Below are 21,893 nucleotides of genomic sequence, written 5' to 3' on the forward strand. Positions count from 1 at the left end.
GAAATGAATCCTATTACTTGTGGTAAATAAAACAGTGATGGTGAATTGGTCATTTCTCTATACAATTTGCATCCCTCCTAAGGGTACTATTACACTATCAGATTTTGCAGGCGATTCTTCCCGGCAGTCGCCTGCTCATTAGTGGGCAGCTGGAATTGCGGTACATGCAGCCGATCTCCTCCACAATATGAAGAGGAGCAATCACTATTGCCACAGATCGTCCCCATACTGACTAGTTGCTTGCCAGCATCAAATCGCGATTAAGCAAGACGATCTGCCACCGGCAAGCAGTGATTTTCAAGCATGCAAAAAAATCTGGATTGCCATTGAACGAGTGCTCGTTTATCGGGTATTCGGCATCAGCATTACAATGACTGTTACTACAAATGCTCGTTACCTATGACCGGCCATTGTAATGCTAGCTTTATTTGGGTTACATTTGCAATACAAATTAGCTGTCCATCAAAAAGAAGAAAACAGTCTCTCTAGTGGAGTCTCTATTGGAGGTAACAACCATACAACAAGTCAATGCTAAACCCATTAAATAGCCTTTAAACATGACTAGGAAATGTAGTCCAATAAATATTCTCCCTGACCACCATACAGACGTGGACAAAATTGTTGGTACCCTTTGGTCAATGAAAGAAAAAGTCACAATGGTCACAGAAATAACTTTAATCTGACAAAAGTAATAATAAATTAAAATTCTATAAATGTTAACCAATGAAAGTCAGACATTGTTTTTCAACCATGCTTCAACAGAATTATGTAAAAAAATAAACTCATGAAACAGGCATGGACAAAAATGATGGTACCCCTAACTTAATATTTTGTTGCGCAACCTTTTGAGGCAATCACTGCAATCAAACGCTTCCTGTAACTGTCAATGAGACATCTGCACCTCTCAGCAGGTATTTTGGCCCACTCCTCATGAGCAAACTGCTCCAGTTGTGTCCGGTTTGAAGGGTGCCTTTTCCAGACTGCATGTTTCAGCTCCTTCCAAAGATGCTCAATAGGATTGAGGTCAGGGCTCATAGAAGGCCACTTTAGAATAGTCCAATTTTTTCCTCTTAGCCATTCTTGGGTGTTTTTAGCGGTGTGTTTTGGGTCATTGTCCTGTTGCAAGACCCATGACCTGCGACTGAGACCAAGCTTTCTGACACTGGCTAGTACATTTCTCTCTAGAATTCCTTGATAGTCTTGAGATTTCATTGTACCCTGCACAGATTCAAGACACCCTGTGCCAGACGCAGCAAAGCAGCCCCAGAACATAACAGAGCCTCCTCCATGTTTCACAGTAGGGACAGTGTTCTTTTCTTGATATGCTTCATTTTTTCGTCTGTGAACATACAGCTGATGTGCCTTGGCAAAAACTTCGATTTTTGTCTCATCTGTCCACAGGACATTCTCCCAGAAGCTTTGTGGCTTGTCAACATGTAGTTTGGCATATTCCAGTCTTGCTTTTTTATGATTCGTTTTCAACAATGGTGTCCTCCTTGGTCGTCTCCCATGTAGTCCACTTTGGCTCAAACAACGACGGATGGTGCGATCTGACACTGATGTTCCTTGAGCATGAAGTTCACCTTGAATCTCTTTAGAAGTCTTTCTAGGCTCTTTTGTTACCATTCGGATTATCCGTCTCTTAGATTTGTCATCAATTTTCCTCCTGCGGCCACGTCCAGGGAGGTTGGCTACAGTCCCATGGATCTTAAACTTATGAATAATATGTGCAACTGTACTCACAGGAACATCTAGTTGCTTGGAGATGGTCTTATAGCCTTTACCTTTAACATGCTTGTCTATAATTTTCTTTCTGATCTCTTGAGACAGCTCTTTCCTTTGCTTCCTCTGGTCCATGTCGAGTGTGGTACACACCATATCACCAAACAACACAGTGATTACCTGGAGCCATATATATAGGCCCAATGGCTGATTACAAGGTTGTAGACACCTGTGATGCTAATTAGTGGACACACCTTGAATTAACATGTCCCTTTGGTCACATTATGTTCTGTGTTTTCTAGGGGTACCATCATTTTTGTCCATGCCTGTTTCATGAGTTTATTTTTTTACATAATTCTGTTGAAGCATGGTTGAAAAACAATGTCTGACTTTCATTGGTTAACATTTATAGAATTTTAATTTATTATTACTTTTGTCAGATTAAAGTTATTTCTGTGACCATTGTGACTTTTTCTTTCATTGACCAAAGGGTACCAACAATTTTGTCCACGTCTGTATGTGCACAATTCTTGAACAGTTGGAGTCTTTCATTTAGATATCATCCATTGTAACTTTTCAGCCGTGAATGTTGCTGATGAGCCAACACCTCAACCAAAACCTGAAATTGGTGCTCAAAACTTGGAATTACATTGACATTTTCACCTTTGCACTTAAGCAGTTTCATGCCATAAGGAAATTTTTCTCTTCTGTAATCAGTATTGACTAGCCTCGTTGATGTTCCGTCATATTGAATCAGACAAGGAAGGTAACATGGCTACTAGCCATGAAATATGCAGTCGTAGTTAGCCCAGTAAATAAATTGCTCTTCATGTCTAGATTATAGACCAAGGTATTACCTTGAGTTTGATGGATTAGTTAAACCCTATCAGCAGTGGCTAGCCTTTAAAAATACCTAGTTATATTATTGTCATAATAGACAAGAACAAGCCATCTTCATGCGGAAATTGTGAATAAATAGAACTTCCCATTCTTTCAGAAGACGCTTTGAACGATGACTATGTACCTTATAAATGGGAAATATATGTTCTAAAAATACCAATTGTAATTTATTTATCTAACTTTGGTTTGCCGTATAGCATGTGACAGGTGCCTGCTGCTCCTACCTAGGGTTGATTGAGATATTTTGACTGATTGTAGTAGCCAAGAATAGCCGTTCTTATGCCCAAAAAATGAAATCGGTAAACAAAGGAATTCATATTGCTAGAGATGTCATTGATCTTGCTGCTAATGGTTTTTAGATGATGTACTGCTCTCCTAAACCCTGCCAGATGCAGGTGGCCAATGCCAAAATGTGTTCTTTCATGCACTCCAATTTCTGTTATTATTCCTTATAAATTTCCTGAAAGCCACTTTGCCAGCTCCTCTCACAAATGTTCTTTGCTTCTTACCTATTCATCTATTTGTAGTCATTAAATTAGGTGCAGAGGTAAATAATGGGCCTCGCTATACATATTCATAACAGTGATCTATGCTTTGTTTGCTGAACTTTAAGTGGCTGCTCAGAATGTAGATTAATTCATGCTAAGCTTGAAGGACAAGCAACTTTATTCACAGGAAGATGTTCAAAGGATATTGTAATGGAGAGGAATAGCTTATGGGTTTATCAGGAGTATAAGACTCCTCGACTCTCGTTACTTGTAGTGTCCATTATTTTTAGAAAAAACATATATACTGTAGTCTATACTTTTTTTTTTACCCTAAGGGTAAATTTAAAATAAACCTAGACAGCAGAAGTTGCCCAGAAAGTTTTAATAGCAATATTGAGATTTTTTTCAAATTGTCACCAACAGAAATTAGTACATGTGGGTAAGGAATACTATCTTGACATCTTATCATGGAGATTATCATGGAGCCTTATTAATTTTATCATGGAGCCTTATTAACTCGAGTGACGTACCAGCTTGGGAATTTTAGTAAAAGTGGCCACACACATAATTTCAAATTTGGTCACATCAAGTTATTAGCAGGATTAACTATCATATCTGGATGGGGTATGTTGACTTTCCCCTTCCCAGACATGATCTGAGAATTATTGGGCATATGCATCTTGGCTAAACCAAGTTTGCATGTAGGAGTAGATGTCAAATTTACATCCAACATCCTGTGTTATTTTTTTTTTTCTTTTTACATAGGCTGTGTTCACAAGTTTTTGTCCCAAACGTTATGGGGCATACAGTGGCATCCATCGTCGTAGGGTTACTTTGTTAAAAAAAAGTATCTATCTATGTATATTATATTTTTGCTGGACCATGCAGGATGGAAAAGTATAGTTTAATTAGCTTCTTCGTCATTTACCCCCAACATACATGTCAAATCTGGGACAAAAACATGATATAAAAATAGCCTCTTGTCTTTATAGTTGGCACAGATTCATTTTTCTGATACATAACTCGAAATCCCTTGCATAGACATAAATGCATAAATATATGATGCTATTTCTTCGGCCTGCAGCCACCACAAGGGGGAGCTTAGGAGTTGAATGCATACTATTTTATATTTAAATATAATTAAATAATATAATTAAAATAATAATTATTTATAATGATAATTAATATAATTAAATAATACTGGGTTAGCTGTTATGCTTCCTCTAGTGGCCACTAAATTCTGAAGTATTAGGATACTACGAATGTAATCAGGACAGAAGTTTGAATTTAAAATCTTTACATATCTCTCAAAGTTTACACATCAAAAATGTACACGCCTGATTTGACATTAGATAGTACAGAAAACTATTCTTGATGCCAAACTGAGGAGGCATTGTCAAATAAATCAAACTCACTATACACTTCCCTCGATTACCAGCAATTTCCTCATTGAATGTACTTGTGGATGAGCTTAGCAAGTGTCTTTTGATTTGAGTATGATGATCGTGGCAAACACAGTGGAAGTACTATAGCGCAGTGATTACACATTCAGACTTGTGACTTTATTGGAGCATAATCTGGTTAATTAATATGGGAGGAAAGCTGCTGTCTGTAGTACAGGATCAAAATTGCAGCAAAAGGTCCTTTTGCCCCCCTGCCTTCTCTTTTTAAATGACAAGGGTGCTTGTCGTACGTGATGTTTGGAACATAATAGGCAATAACAAAATAATTAGCCACTTTAATGCCTTACATTGCCAGTTTTGTGTATTATCCGGAGAAATTCTGCCAGTTCAATTTGTTTTTGTTTTTTTCAATTCTCCCAGCTGTAGCTTCACTTATTGTTCTACTGCCAAGTAGAAAAAGCCAGAAGAAACAGCATGGATGTCACCATAGACTCCATTAGTCCAATGTACTTCAAAATATTGTATATTTTTTATATTTTTGAACCACCTGCAGCTATTTTGATGGTCTTCGGTGGATTTACCCCTACAATAGTCTATAACAGGGATCAAAACCTCCGGCACTCCAGCTGTTGAAAAACTTTAACTCCCTACACCTTCACATTTGCTAAACTGTCCTTGGAATTCCCACAGAAGTGAAATGAGCATGCTGGGAGTTGTAGTTTCACAACAGCTGTAATGCTAGAGGTTGCTGATCTGTGGTCTACAATAATAATTTAAAATAATAATATACTGTGATTTTGAAAAAAAGTGAAATAATAACATTCTCTGGCATGGACTTATGTGCCATTGATGTAGCCCATGTGGCCCCTACAGGCCCCAAATCCTTAATCAGGGCAAACAAGCACCAAACTCTCTTGTTCTAGGTGGTGAGAGGTATTGTGATGTTAATCTGCACAAGATGGGGACAATTTTACTCTTGGCTATGGCCCCACTATCTCTATGCACACCTTTGACTGTAGACTTTTGCACCAAAGTCTGCATCAGTAACTAATGGTTTATTTGGTGACATCATTCACTGATACTATTGGTAAAGCAGGCCAAGCACATTAGATAGCTGTTAGCTGTGTACAGTTTCAGCCAACAGCTGTTTCTCCTGACACCCCCATACACCTGCTTTCTCAGCCAAGGAGAGGAGAGAAAGCCACTGTCAGGCACCTTCAACAGGTTAACATCCAACTGCCCAATCCTTATATCCCTGGCATCTGTTTTAGAGAGAGTCAGAAGGACCCTTTACATATTAGATGGTTGACTTGTTTGGCTGACATTTATTTAATGTGCCAGATTTAGACTGAGCTAAGGTTGCAGAGGTAGGCCAGAGGTATTCCGAGACCTCCTCTGTGCTTCCAGAAGACTTACCGTGATTTACGGTACATATATAGTGGTTCCTTAATGACAAATCTTTCCAAAATGTTCCTTTAAAATCCATCATAGAATATATGTAATAGAAATTCTAGGATGCTGTTGTCATCCTTAGACGACGCTAAAGGTGCATTCACTCTTCAAGGCTTTCTAAAAAAGTTCTTTCCACCATACAATCAGGTAATTTTGTGTCACTCAAGTTACTTGGTTGTGTATAATTGAAAGCATTTTACAAAACCAGCTTCGCTGGGTTATTATTATGTCTTATTTCTTCATGTACAACGTATCAGAAAGCATTTTGCGCTTCGGCTTTTGTGCTTCAGCCTTTGTAAACCTGGTACAGGCACAAATGTAATTTCGCTTTGGGTGTATTTTTACGCAGTTACAGACTATTGTCGGAGGGCTAGACTGCCATTGTATGCATTATGACTTGATAGAGATCTTCTCAAGAAAGTTCCATCCCTTTCAATGATTCACAATATAAGACCTCTCTCAAATCATAATTGACAGTATGTATTGTGAATGTTTTTCTATGGCTGTTGTTCTCACATTAATCCAATTATCCGTGTAATGTCGAGGCACTTAACCTTGATGAGGGACACAGAAATGCCAATGACTTTGCTTATTGACCCTTGACTATCATTAATTGAGCACTTGTTAACAGTACTGTGCACACTTCCATTGTGTTAGTGCTGATAAGGATTGTCATCATATGTCACACAGTTTGGTGTACTGTACCAAAGAATATACCAATGTGTAAACCTCAATGGTGTCCATCAACTGACTTCACTAGAAGTGATGTCTTTAAATTTGGATCCAGCAGTAGAGATGTTGGCCTCCAGACTTTATTCCAGGCATACTAGTTTTGTGCCCCAATCAGTTTAAGAACCTCTGATGTAACATGGTTTGCTGCCATTTTGTAAAAGAATGTATACTGTATATTTTTGTTATTACCGGTATATAAAATAACAGTTTATTTGAGGATTTTAAGATTCTTAATGATCTCATTTCACTGGTTTAGTTTACTGAGGAATAAGGCCCCCTTCTCATTTCTTGATTCTCCCTATTCTATATTCCTGCCTTTGTCTAGACCTGCATTCTAAATACTATTGCCTAGTTGACTTTCTGCTTCTCTTTTGTCCTGTGCTTCTTCTCTTCAATCTTTCCTTTTCCTCTTCTTGCAGCAAAACCATATCAGTGAAAATAATTGATGATGAGGAATATGAGAAAAACAAGACCTTCTTCCTTGAGATTGGGGAGCCTCGTCTGATGGAGATGAGTGAGAAGAAAGGTGGGGGATCTGCTCTGAGGCTGGTCATTAACTAGTAATATGACTCACCACACTTGAATGGCTTAATCGGTTTATGCACATGTCCATTTACGTATCTACAAGGGGCCTGTAGATTTCAAGGGACTCATTACTTTGGCAAGTTAATTTAAGTAGCTAGTTGGATTATTATTATTTTTTTCAAGGATCTTAGCTTAAGAGGTAAGAAACTATTTGCTCAGATTATAGTCTTTTGCCCCTTGAAATACTTTTATGGAGATGTGCATGTTTCTCTACTCATAACCTCATAATACCCATCAGGCTTAGATCAATGTTAAAGCATGTGTGTGAGACTGCAAACATCCATTTCCCTGTCTTGTGTCCCCACAGGAAGTACATTTCCCTTAAAATACTTGACAGAGAGCAGTATGACAAAGAGTCCTATTTCTACCTTGTGCTTGAAGAACCAATCTGGATACGAGGAAGAATGAAAGGTGTGAGAGTATAAAAACAAACAAACCGAGCAGTTAAAAAAAAAAATCAACTTTCTCTCCTGTTTATAATTCCCTACTCTCACAACTTGCTCTCTCTCCTCTTGCTTGGCATCTGAACTCTGTGCAATGCTTTCTGTACAGCCTACCGAGCTCTTTGTTGATACGCTTAGATCTCTCTCTAAGCAAACTTGATTTATTATACATTTCAAAGTGTCTTACAGACTCTGGCAATAACAGGGTTAGGAAAAACCAAGAAAACTGATAGCTGTGCTATCCCCTTTCTGCATAGGGGTATTTACTTAGTCATCTCTTCCTTCCCTCTATTCCCTCCCACCTTTACAAGTGCCATGTATAAGTGCATAATTGCACAGATGGCATCTTATTGTGGAAAGGGCCCATATTAAGTAATCAAGTCACAGTAGTAAACCTTCTGCCATATATAGTCCCTTCGCTATAAAAGCCTCCCTTACATATTCTATAAATACAGTAGTTAACAGGCAGTCCTCTGCTGCCGTGTATTTCAGATCATGTCTTGTGCATTTGGAGACAATACATAAAGACAGCAGCAGTTTTTTGCTGGCTTTATCCAAAATGTACACATCAGCCATGTAAGTAATATTCTTGAAAAAGAAGAGCTATGGCCATATGCCATAACATTTCCAACCAAGTTTCCAAGTTCGATATGATCACCTTTACTTCATCAATGGGCCAGCTGCAAAATTAATGGATTCTCCTGATCATATAAAACAGAGCAGCTCATTGAAGTGGCTGAAAAAGGAGGCTCCAAGACCAGCCCGTATCTATTACATCTGTATGACCCAATAGAGCCACCCTCAAGGGGTTGTCTCATGAACACAGCTCCAATCCATATGACTTTTTAATGGCATTTGGTCCTATCGTAACTGGATTCCCCATTAGGGAACCAACTCGGAGAGGGGCGCCTAAGAGTAGTTCCCATTCTGGTGGACTCGAGCCATCCTTGTATTGCATGGATGACCATTAATCTGAATGAGTGCCATGTAATACTATATTTCTCCTTTAATGGCCATGGCTTCTTTCTACAATTTCATCTGTCTGATGAGAAGACCCTTCATTACCGTTTTTTGTCCAGCCGAAACCCAGCACACATGCTGGAAACCAGCCGGATACCATTATAGTCAACACCACCGATGAGAATGACATGTCTCTATGAAGTATTCAAGATAACTTTTAAAGATGATAGTGCAACAGTCCAATTATTCATATAATTTGGTCGAGTAAAAGCTAGATTGCCGAGGCCTAACGACCAGCAAAAATTGTCCTCTCAAGGAGACATAACAGTGTCATATTTTTACTAATAAGGGCATGCATGTGCTTTATTAATATATTAATAATATACATTACAGATGCTACCTTAAACAAAATGTACTAATTCCTTTACCTAAACCCAGTATCCTGCATGTAGTTTTGACATGTTAGCGCAGACGTGAAGTTGCATGAAATGTAATGTCAAAAGTGAATGAAAATTTTAAAAAATATAAACATAAAATACCATATAAACTTTCATAGCCTCACGCTCTGCGAGTTTTTCTAAATCTGATCTGGCTTCGCTTCTATCAGGTGTATAATTATGTATCCAGAGGATTAGGTTTCTTTTGGCCAAGTCATTAGTTTGCTTAATTAAATCTAATGTAGACATGTCAAAAGCACTAAAATAAAATATAATAATTGAGGAGGACATCCACTGTAGGTTTTATCCCCGCTCCCCCTTTGAAAAATTAGAAATTAGCCTGTTTGCATATCTTTGTGAAACACATGATTTTCTGGATCTTTGGTTAGGATACAAACACTTCTTAATTAGTGAACATGCATAATAATTATAGCAATCATTGCATAAATATAATGCCAAAAGAAACTTGGCTATGTGATAAAACACACCAGGTTGCTCATTTGCATTGTAACCCTAAGATAATTTAACGGCACTACGTTGCCTTATGGAACAGGCCTAAGATGTTACTTAATTAGAGTCTTGTGGTGTTATTGTATATGTTCTGCTAAGCAGTGCATTGTTTGGCAGGCTTTCAATTAATATTTCTTAACAAGAAAAGGATAATGTGTTTTAAATGGACTTTAGGAGCACCAATAAACAGAAAAATGATGTGTAACATTAAACTTTAGGAGCTGCAAGTAAAAAATGGGATCCTATCCAGACATTCATAAAACTAAGAATATCATTTATTTAAGAATCCAATCTTTATAATTAAATAAAGCAAAGACATAAAGTAGGGGAATAATTAAGCACATGGAAATAATTAATAGGTACCGTAATTATTTCTCAGTGTCAGATTAAGATCTCATGCACATACTTGCAAGCCATACTGGATCTCCATATGTTGCTTATCTCATACCAAGGCATAAAAGGTCTTGTCTGTCAGATTCTGTATAAATCATGGCATCTCCTGCCGTATAGGATAGGTTACTCAAGTCTAAAAAAACATAGCACCAAGTAAAGCAGCTGTGTACCTCGGTCAATCAGTTTTCATTTTTTTAAATCTACACTTAGAGGTGGCCCACGGAGTGATAATTTATGAAAATGTAACCTATCAATTTACTAAAGTCAGTGCCAACCATGAGGCACCATTATCAACCAGCTTAGAACCGTTTCCTGTTCTGTTCATAAATGATGATCCTGCCTACAAAGTGAGTCCCTGTGAGTCTCTCTAATCATATAGTTCTACTTTCTGTGGACATCTTCTCCATTTTCACTATTCATTTGTGTTTCTTATCCTTTGTTTGTCTTCTATGTGTTCTCTTTACAGCCCTGTTATTGAATGAGCTTGGTAAGCATTTCATTTCCTTTGTTTCTACCTCTTTAATTTCCTTGTCTTTCCTGAGACAACACTTTGCCCTCCTTTTTTCCAATCTTATTATTGTAATTTTCGCAGTGTGATTATTTCTTGTGTTTTCTACTTTATTTTGTGCCTGGGGATTATTTTATATGCCTGGGATGGTCAAGAAGAGTGTAAAGTAAGATAAGAAGTTGAGTAGGTTCTGAGTTCATGCAGATCTACTCATGCAAACTGCAGATAACTAAGCTGTAAGTGAAATATAATAATGAAAAATGAGCTGTTTATTCATTAAACATAGATTTACTGTTGTGCTGTGATTAAAGATCTTGGCAGAGTCGGTAATGGGACAGTTGTGTTCCACAAATCCATTTACATCCAGAGGCCCGGCTCTAGGGGCCATAAATTGTCATCTTACAGTATCCAAAATTACTGAGTCAACGTGGTCCTCATAGACAATTAACAGTGAAGGAACTGGTAATTAGAATTTTCTCTTCAGACAGGAATTCCCTTATCCTAGATCATTAATTGCCTAAAGGGCATCTTTATACAACACAAATCTACAGCTTAGTGTCTCCCTATATTAGTTGATAAAAGGCCAACTATCATGGAACACGGACATAAGTACTAGATGCTATAACTAATGTCAGATGGATAACTAATTATACTTTTGAGTAACATTAGTTTTTTTCTATTACCGTTAATTAGACCCTCCAGTCCTATGCCCGTCACATTCAATAAATGCTGTAATTAAAGATCTGACCTAGACAATAATGACTGGAAGAGTTCAAGCTATATCAAGACAAATGAATTCAGAAACATTTTGAAGATTGGTTTTCATCTATTTTAAAGGGAAAAAAAAAAGTTTTGGTAACCTAGGGCATCAAGTGAACTGCAGACAATAATGACTGGAAGAGTTAAAAAATATCAAGAAAGACTAAAGAATTCTAAAAGATTTTAAAGATTATCTTTCGTCCAATAAAAAAAAAATATTTTATTTTTTTAAACAACAACTAAACATTGATAGATCTATGTTATCTATAAGCATTTAGTGGAGACCCTTAATTAATTCAAATGGCACAAATGTCCGGTATGTTTAATAAGCTAGAGCAACAAGTGAACTGGGGACAAAGTGGTGGCTTCATGTTGATAAACCAGCAGTAGTTGCTGCCTATTAAATGACCACCTATAATTTTTTTCTGCAGATAGTGATACAAAATGCTTTTTTTCTAATCTGTTTTTAATTTTATTATTGTAGTTTTTTACTTCTGTTTTTTTTTTTATGATTATGTGGGCTGCCAAGAAGTGGTGCCTATTATAATGCATAGTGGCCAGTGCAAAAACTACTGGATTTTGAGATTATTTTTTTTTTAAAATCATCAAATATAATTTAGAAATATCTTTTAAATTAAAACTTCATTTAAACAATAGTTCATTTTCTGATGACACATTTCGTAAAGTGTTGTAATATGGACCTTTTAAAGTGTGGAACCAAATTAGTGTCCCAGAGCCATGCTACAATTTTGTAACCTGACTGTACCTGTTTTATATAAACGATAAATTGGCTAGGTCAAAGAAAATCTAATGCTTTTTTTTAATGGGTCACCAAGTCAAAATGGGGTCCGAGTGCTGAGACCCCACAATCTTTAGAATGAGAAGAGAGAAACCTTTGCGTATTATCCTCTCTCCCCTCACTGCAGGAGACAGAAGCAAGATGGACCCATAAACTTTCTATTGAAACCATCTTGCTTCTCTCCTACAATGAGGAGAGATTCACTCCTTGCTCTAGAATTCGGTGGGAGTCTCATCCTTCAGACCCCCGCCAATCACAAAACTTTTATGTCTCTATGACATATCAATTTTTTTCTGAAAATGTGACTTTAATCTAGTTAATCTCTCCCTGCAGAACAACACATTTTTTACATTTTTTAAAAATAAATTGCTATTAAATGGCCTGTAGTGATATAAGCTTCCGATTAGCCCTGTTGTCATAAATGAATGCTAACACTCTCATTATTCGAATGATTTTAAATTCGGCATCTTCATTATTACATTCTTCATAAGAGGTTTCTACCTAGTCTCTTGTTACATCGATAGTAACTGATCCCACTCTCTAATTCTTCCCAAAGCTGTTTGAAATAAATTGTGCATAAGCTGGCCTTTAAAAAGTTAACTCTAACCATAAAGTAATTTGCAAACCACAAAGACATCATAAAACTAAAGGAAACACTGTACAGCATGTCCAGTTATAAGATTAAGAACATCAGAAGTGTAATTTCTTTGGACCCGAGGGCTCTCCAGATAATTACATTGTAATTTGCATCATATCATACCAATCTGTAGAAATTAAATCTAGCATGTGAGCACTTATGGAAGTGGTATTACATGACACAGCACGACTAGTAAATAGCCAAAAGAAACAAGCAAAATGAATGGGACAGTAGAGTTTCTGCAGTTCTTCGGCTGCACTGGTAAAAGACAAAGATGATGTCTTGTTATTTTCTAAGAAATCAACTGTGATACTGTATTAAAAAAAAACAAAAAAAAAACATGTACAGTTGAAAGGAATTTATTTTTTTCCATAAAAGAAAAATGTTGAGAACCATATGGAAGGGGAGGAATTGTAGTGAAAATGTGACGAGGTAAAGACAAGCTTATTACATATACTGTATATACAGTTGTACTGTATGTGCTGCTATACGCATTCTGAATTTATTTTCTCAAAAACTGTAATATGCTTTTTTTATACTCACAATAGAGTTTACAGACAAGAGTCATGATGAAATGCTCTTTAAATTTTACCCTCTATAAATGATTTTGAGCTGTTTTATAATCTACTTGAATTAACCATTGTGCTCCGTAGTTTTACTACAGATCACTCTCTCTCTGTTCCCCCACAAGCATACAAATCTTAGATTCCCACAACTAGGGGCCAATCTTTTTATAGCTGTATCTGCCCCCAGTTGACCTGCAGAATACAGACTGTAGAGGCAGTTGAGGTGGGGAACAGTATTATTAAGTAAGGTAGGAGATTGCTCCAAATCATTTGTATTGTGGAGACTGTAACAGTAGAGATAGCTTTTTAAGAAACTCCTAAAAGCTACTATAGGATATAGAATGTCACATTGTGCAAGGGCAAATCCGGTCAAAATGATCTTCTGATCTGTGCTCCATATAGTCCTTTCTTTCTGAAAATCAGCAGTGGTCAGGTATCATAGTCTTCATTATTGTGATTTCCTCATGTGTATCTGAACCTGAATATTTTGACTAGATTTCCTTTTTTTAACGTTTGATACAGCCGGCAGTCCCTCCTGATTCCCTGCAGTAGTCTTTGCAAAGCTTGCTTGTTTCCTGCCTCCTTACTGTAAAGGCCATCATACACATTAGTGTATTGTTAGCCGAACCTGCTGAGAATGGCAGGTCTGACCAACAACTCAATGTTTATGGGGAGTCTCTCCTGACACATGATGTTGGGGGAGAGAACGATCGGGCAACATGAATACTGTCACCTGATATTTTCACCCGATTTCTTCTACTAAAAGATAAGCTGCCGCTAGAGGTGTCTGGCAACGTCTTTCTCCTCTCTACCCATTGACAGCACATACCGTACATGCTCAGCTGACTACTGCAAGGAAGCAGAAGGAACCCATTATTGTGTCTTATGAAATGGTCACACACATTTACAGTGCTTGTCTGTCTGATTGAAATTTTGAAGAAACATGGGAGGATGTTAACGGATTCTTCTGACCCCTACAAAACACTTCTAAGTTGCCCCAGATGTCAAAAGAATATGGTGACCATCATGTCTTCTGGAACCATGTGACCACAGCAGATAATTGCTGCCCATATCGGTAATGTGTCATCTGTAGTGATGTTACGGTTACGTTTAGGGTTTGCAACTGTGGTCACATGGCGCAGAATTTCTGTGGTGCATACAGCTGGGTTTTTTACACTTAAGGGTGCATTCACACTATCATATGTATTTTGCTGTCCGCAAAATGCACATCCGCAAAAAATACAGATGACATCCGTGTAGCTTTTTTTTTTTTTTGTTTTTTGCGGATCCATTGTAAAAATGCCTATTCTTGTCCGCAAAACAGACAAGAATAGGACATTTCTTTTTTTTTTTTTTTTTTTTTGCAGGACTGTGGAACGGACCCAAAAACATGGTTGTGTGAATGGGGCCTAAAGCTAATTCTTAGTGTTTTTTGAGGTCAGAAAACCAATATAAAGTAAATATATAAGTCAGTATGATGTTGGCAGATGTAGTGATTTACTGATTGTGCTGATCAGTAAGCTCATATTTGTCACAGTACGTTACATGAAATGTTTTTTTACTAATACATTCTTTCTCTCTCTTTTGTCTTAAACGTGCACTAGGTGACTTTACCATTACAGGTATGTATTCCACATCTATTGCCCCGCTGTGGTGCAGTTAGTCTAAATACCATTGTTGTTGTTTTTGGTGTTATTTTCTATTGATCTTGTATTATCATCTCTTTCAAAGGGAAAGTGCTGTTTGGTAAGATGCAAAAATGTGTACCGTTCCCTTAACACCCACACTCCAGTTACAAGCCAAGTCACTTTTATTCTGGTTTATGTCCAGCACTATTAACTCTACATGTGTTTTATGTGTGTATGACTGATGGGACTACTGCCATTACTCACCAGCGATGGATCTCATGGTGAGGGTAGTGTCACTCTGGCATTTCCAAAGTTTTTATATGGGTTATAAAGTTTTGGAAGGCAAGACAGCACTATTCCTGCTATCAAGAATATCAAGAACATCTGACAGATCCCAATGGCTTTGTAAGAATCATTGGGATCCGGCATAGCTGTTGTGGCTCCATTATGAATGGAAACCAGTACACTAATTGGACATTTTGGGGCCGATTTATGAAGCTGTCTAAAAAAAAAAAAAAAAAAAAAAAGCCCATAGCAACCAATCACAACAAATCTTTCATTTCTTATAGTGCTCTTAAAAAATGTAAGCTGTAAACACGCGTTTCTAACATCAAACCACATATTTGTTTCCTGTCGTGTAGTTTAGTGCAATTTACACTTCATTCGTTGCAGCACTCGCTACTGAAGGAGGGCTTTCCTTGATGCACGCAAAGTCCTCCGTATTCATGAATTGTGAGCAAACCTTGCCTTCCAGCTGCTGATTGACAGATTTTGCTCTGCACAAGGCCTCATGCACAGGACCATATTTTTCATCTGTGTCTGAACCATATTTTTTCTATATAACACAGGAACTCCTTCATGTCTGTGGGTCCGCAAAAAAACCAAAACTGTGCTGTCCGTATTTTTACTATTCTAGTCCGTATTGCAGATAAAAATAGTCTTTTCTAGAGATGGGAGCAAGAAAACTGTGGTTTGCTAACCGCAATATGGTGCATGAGGCCTAATTGACAGAAAACTCTGAATCAACAGTGGAAGACTGGATGGTGAATAAAAACCAGTACGAGAGCTGCAATTAATAAAGTGTAAATTGTCAAATAACGACACATATTTTTCACAGTTCTGATAGATATAGACATCAGATGTCAGGTAGTCACTAGTGTAACTAAATTATTATGTAATCACAGAGTACCTTCACCAGTGTAAAACGTAACCTTTACTGATGATCATTAAAAATCACCCAATTTGTGCCCTTAAAAAGCAATTCACAATGACTGGGCAGGAAAAGGAAAGGAAAATTGACTCACCCTCACACTTGCCCCATCAAACTATAGGTCCTGACAAGCAAAACGGAATGGCTGTCCCGACAGGGGCGATCTCGTATCAGGAACCTCCTGATAGGCCCTATATCTCCCTGACAAGGTATAGATACCGCCACCCGAGAAGAGATCTAATATTAGTACATTCCAATAGTAATGTCATAAGTCAATACATTTATCGGAAAATAATAAAGTTACAACAAAAATAATGGCACATAATACATATATGCTCCCAAATAAACCAGTGGCGTCCAGGTTTTGATCACAAGTGGAAAAGAAATGTGCACATACAATATGTCCCAGGAATGCAAACTTTGTCCCGACCCATTCTCTGGGGTCAGTTCATCAGGGGACCACATATAACAAAAAACTCCCACAAACAAACAAAACAGGAATGGAGGCAAAAATATGTGTGCGAATCAGATTATATTCTTGTAGTTATACCCAAATGATAATGGTAAGTCTCATGGCCATAAAGAAAGACAATTGCCACATATTTGGGGCCAAATATAATGCATCTGCATCACATACCAAATGTCCACAGTGCTACTACTACTGAGACCCTTTTAAAAATCTCACACACACAATTTAAATACTGATAATCAAAGTATGGCTTTCAATAAAATCGAAATAACAGCAGGATAGGCCAATAAACATAACAATCGCTATGACAGAAAGGGGAGGCTATGATTATACTTGCCCAAATCCTAGATGAGATGCCAAGTTTGGCGGTGCTGGCCATATTGATGGAAAGAAAGTCTGGTCTCTTGGACATCAGTAAAGGTTACGTTTTACACTGGTGAAGGTACTCTGTAATTACAAATAATGACACAGACAGCTAACATAACAGGCTCAACGATGAAATCCGTATAATTAGGGAATCACTGAGTATAAAGTGAATGCTATACTGTAAATAAAAAGTGAAGCCTGATTTGCGTGATTTATTAGGGGACTAGGGATGCAGCCTTTTTACGTGGATCCCATAACTGTTCCCCCATTTTAATGAAGCAAGGACCACGCATGCACCCCCCATTCTCTATTAGACTGATGAAGATAGCTGAGGAATGAATGAGGCCGTACCACACATGTGTGACCATTGCTCCATTCCTTGTGACCCCCGTTTTGATTGGTAGGGGGTCTCCAGTGATCAAACACTCATCATCTCTCCTGTGAATAGGACATAAGTTGTTGTGATGGGACATAACATACACTAAAGATGTATAGATGGATCACATGCTTGTCAGCCACGTAAACATCAGTTACCCTCAGATATTGTTCAGGCAGGCATTCGTTCTCACACCCTCTACAGGAAATTTTTGCCTAAATAGATTACAGTTTCCAGTGACAGAATGTAAACCGTTGACGGCACCCCTTGTAGGTTAACAGTAGTCTAGCAGCTTTAGGGATGGCGTTGGATGCTGGTAACATAAAGCAGAACACACTTGTACAGTCACTCTTATGTACATGACTTGTTATGTGCAGCGCAATAATAAATCCACATTTTTTCTCCCAAAACTTTCCATTTTAAAGCTGCACAAGAGCTTAACTTTTATAGTCAGTGAATGATATTAGGCTATAAATACGCAGCAGCTCAGCCATTTCATAGCACTGGTAAGTGACACGGTTATAGCCCTCTGTAAACATTTCATTAAAAACATGTCCATTGACTTCCACTAAAGTAAATAGAGGGCCTAGGTATTTTTTGTCATGTGATATTCCTCACATGCACAAATGATCGTAAAAGCTTCCAAACTAAGGAAGCAGCAACGAATGGTCATAAATATACTATATATATACATGTACATACCATCCATAGGTCCTAGGTATAATACCACCTATCGTTATTAAGTACATGTATACTTTATACTAAACTGAAAAAATACATGTAATATAATTGGATAGCTTATTCAATACTTTCATTAAATGGGGTTTTCATATAGGTCATCAATATCTCATTGTTAGAGGTCCAACTCCTGGAACCCCCGTTGATCAGCTGTTTGAAAGGCCCACAGCTCTTGGATGATGTCACAGGCCTAGGAAGAGGCCACGGCTCTTACCAGAGTGCTGCACCCACTTCAAGCAATTAATTGGCGGGGGTACTGGGAGTTAAACCCTGCTGATCAGATGATTATCAATATTTAAGTTGGGTTACTGAGCACAGGCCCTAAGGACCGTGTTACCAAATGCCCATTTTGCATTGTATTTTGGTTTCTTCTAGCGCCTAGCTTCTCAACCTGTGGTACATGTTCCTTAGCTGGTATGCAATATGTATACAGAATAGGACATCTCAAACATAAGCCATGGTGACTCCTGGGCCTCACCAGCAGTTAAGGATTCGTGTAGAGTGCAAGTCACAGTGCTCTTCTATCAGGAACAGTGCTCCAGTGTCAACCAACCAGTCTCCTGTACTAGCCTTAGGGTGCAGTATTAGCTACCGTGCTTGCAGTCAGCACTTAGTACCTGGTGTTAAAGAGGACCTTTCACGAGTCCTGACATTATCATATAACCAGCTGGCAGTGTGGGGCATAGTGAAGGCAAGTTACTATTATTCCTATGCACTGCTCTGCTCCCTCGCTGTGCCCCCCATTCTGGTTTCCCACCTGGTATGTAAATCCATACCATATGTGCAGGGAGGAGGAGACGGCCATGTTTCTCAGGGGGTGTCTCCTTCTCCCTGGCTGTGAGCTGTCCAGTCGCAGTGGAGAGAGTTACAAGCAGGGAGAATGAGCACCATTTGCATCAGACCATTTTAAAGTTAACACGCTCATTACAGAAAGAGCACAATTTACTACATTCATTGATGAATCCCTATATGACCATTATAACTAGTGATTTGCCCGGTGAGGAAATAGGAATGAATTAAATACAAAGCTTGGATTTTCCTATTGAACTTCGATAGAAAGGTTAATACAAAGCTTAAGTGTCTCACGTAACCACCACGATATAAGAAAGTCACTAATGCCATAATACTTATATGTAAATGCAATTAAAAGAAATGGGCTGAGCCTGCGTTACTGAGGCTTTCCGAGATGGGGCCTGGCATGCTCTTCAGATAGAATTACCTTTATTAAACATAGGAGAATAACTCCTTGGAGTATATTACTAAGAGGCTTTAAGCAGTATTTATGAAATGAAAATAAGACGGAACCGTACTTTCTAATCTAATCTTTTTCCCTTTAAAGTAAAGATATAATTGAAAGCCTAGACATCAAGAACTAAATTTGCTCAAGGCGTTTGTTGCAACCAACTCTCCTCTCTATATACGTACTTACCGAACAATTCATTACCACATAAATATTATTCATGATAGTTGTGACCATGCAATGAAGACATTGGCCAAATCCTGCCACTAAGGTTATTCCACATGATGTGTAGATATACTATGGAGATACAATGTAGTATGTAGATGTCCAGAGCCAAATTTGTCCTGAAAGAGCTCAGATTCTCGATTGTTGCCAATCACGACTTGTTAATGTGCTTGATTTTCTATTGAACTAAAGGTAAATTTAAAGGGCTTGTCCCATTACAAGAACTTATTTTCTATCCAGAAGATAGGGGATGAGTGTCTGACCAGCGGGGTCCTACTGTTACCCTGTTTGAGTGGAGAGGCATACATGCATACATGTCTGCTGCTCTATAGGATGGCTGGGGGTAGCAGAGTACAAGTGTTCGGTTTTCTCTGTTAGTCCCGTAGAGTTGAATGAGACAGTGGGCACGCTTGTCTGTCTGCTGCTCCATTCAAACAGGTAACACAGGCCCCCATTCAGGTGATAATTGGAGGCCCCACCGGTCAGAGCCCCACCTGTGAAACAATGATCTGCTATTCTGTGGATAGAGGATAATCTCTTGTAATGGGACAACCCCTTTAAAACTTATGACAAACTTTGAAGAACATTTGAACGTTCACTTAGATAAATAGATTCTACCTTAAGAAGTCACTTTGGAAATATATTGCTTTTATAACTTTTCTTTGACTGATTCTGTACTGAGTTGCAGCTTGTATTATAGTCCAGAACTGCCATGCTTTGTAAAGGGAGTCTGTCAACTCTAAAATCAGCTTTAAAGTAAGCATACCACCATGTAGGGTAGGTGCGTGTGTGGATTTGGCATTTCTGAGGCCCCAAGCAAAGTTATATCTTAGAGTCTCCGTCACACATATAAGCTCCACCCAATTCGGCCCAGTGAACACCACTCTCAGCAGTGCAAACTGGTCACTTCTTCTGCACTACAGCTCAAAAGAGCCCCCTCCCCTCTGGGCCCATCTAGACTGGTTGAACAGATTACCGCCCCTTTAGTTTTTTCATTTTTTTTGGGGGGGGGGGGGGGGTTTGGGCCAACTGTTCGTGTCCATCAAGGGGAAACCATGATCTCTGAGACCCCAAGAATTTAATTGTGTGGTGGTAAAGTCCACCCTTGTGTAGGTTAAGGAGAAACTATTCTCTTTATTTGTATACAGATAAGGTATTCTTTTCACCGTGGGCTTGGCCGTTCTATTTGGTGCACCATCCTTCACCACACTGATATGGTGGTATGCTTGCTTTGTAACTGATTTTGGAGGTGACAGACGGTAGTTTTGGGACCACTAAACCACCAGCATGTTGTCATGCAGCTGAGGTTTAGCCTTCTAAACATGCTACTGTAAATGAACCCATATATTATCTGAGATGAGTCTGGGAAGGGAGTCTGGCTGCTTTGAACGCATGCACATTATGCAGATGAAGCTGGAAGCAGTGCACCTTGCTTCATTGTGCATGCGCAGTGAAGTGAGATGTACTGTCCTTGGCTTCATCTACACAATCTATTCTGGGAGTGTTCAGGTACTGTATAGTATTCTGATCTAGGCTGGGCTAACTGTGTTACACTGCTGAGGAAATGTTTCTGACCTCATGCTTGCTGACTGTTTCTACACTGAACAAAAATATAAACGCAACACTTTCGGTTTTTCTCCCATTTTGCATGAGCTGAACTCAAAGATCTGAAACATTTTCTACATACACAAAAGACCCATTACTCTCAAATATTGTTCACAAATCTGTCTAAATCTGTGTTAGTGAGCACTTCTCCTTTGTCGAGATAATCCATCTCACCTCACAGGTGTGGCATATCAAGGTGCTGATTAGATAGCATGAATATTTCACAGCTGTGCCTTAGACTGCCCACAATAAAAGGCCACTCTGGGGGGGGCACTATTTGCCTCACGCAGTGCAACACATCTCCGTCATATAGAGTTGATCAGGTTGTTGATTGTGGCCTGTGGAATGTTGGTCCACTCCTCTTTAATAGCTGTGCGAAGTTGCAGAATATTGGCAGTAACTGGAACACGCTGTTGTATATGCCGATCCAGAGCATTCCAAACATGCTCAATGGGTGACATATCTGGTGAGTATGCTGGCCATGCAAGAACTGGGATGTTTTCAGCTTCCAGGAATTGTGTACAGATCCGTGCAATATGCGCCATGCATTCTCATTCTGCAACATGAGGTAATGGTCATGGATGAATGGCACACCAATGGGCCTCAGGATCTTGCCACGGTATCTCTGTGCATTCAAAATGCCATCAATAAAATGCACCTGTGTTCATTGTCCATAACATACGTCTGCCCATACCATAACCCCACTGCCACCATGGGCCACTCGATCCACAACGTTGACGTC

At 38.6% G+C, this 21,893-nt stretch overlaps 1 protein-coding gene across 9 annotated transcripts in view; it reads left to right on the top strand.

Annotated features, from left to right (window-relative positions):
- Nucleotides 1-21,893, top strand: part of LOC122936247 (sodium/calcium exchanger 1) — a 544,043-nt gene that overhangs the window by 443,871 nt on the left and 78,279 nt on the right. For 3 of the 9 annotated variants that reach the window (XM_044292345.1, XM_044292347.1, XM_044292346.1), the window contains 4 exons: nt 7,117-7,223; nt 10,492-10,512; nt 14,899-14,916; nt 15,026-15,040. In XM_044292345.1, the coding sequence (XP_044148280.1) occupies nt 7,117-7,223; nt 10,492-10,512; nt 14,899-14,916; nt 15,026-15,040 (161 nt within the window). Of the gene's footprint in view, nt 1-7,116; nt 7,224-7,589; nt 7,694-10,491; nt 10,513-14,898; nt 14,917-15,025; nt 15,041-21,893 lie in introns of all 9 variants that reach the window. The other 6 variants (XM_044292348.1, XM_044292349.1, XM_044292352.1 and 3 more) reach the window with 3 other exon arrangements.

The sequence above is a fragment of the Bufo gargarizans genome, chromosome 4 (genome assembly GCF_014858855.1).
Source record: "Bufo gargarizans isolate SCDJY-AF-19 chromosome 4, ASM1485885v1, whole genome shotgun sequence".
In the NCBI taxonomy this organism is placed as follows: Eukaryota; Metazoa; Chordata; class Amphibia; order Anura; family Bufonidae; genus Bufo; species Bufo gargarizans.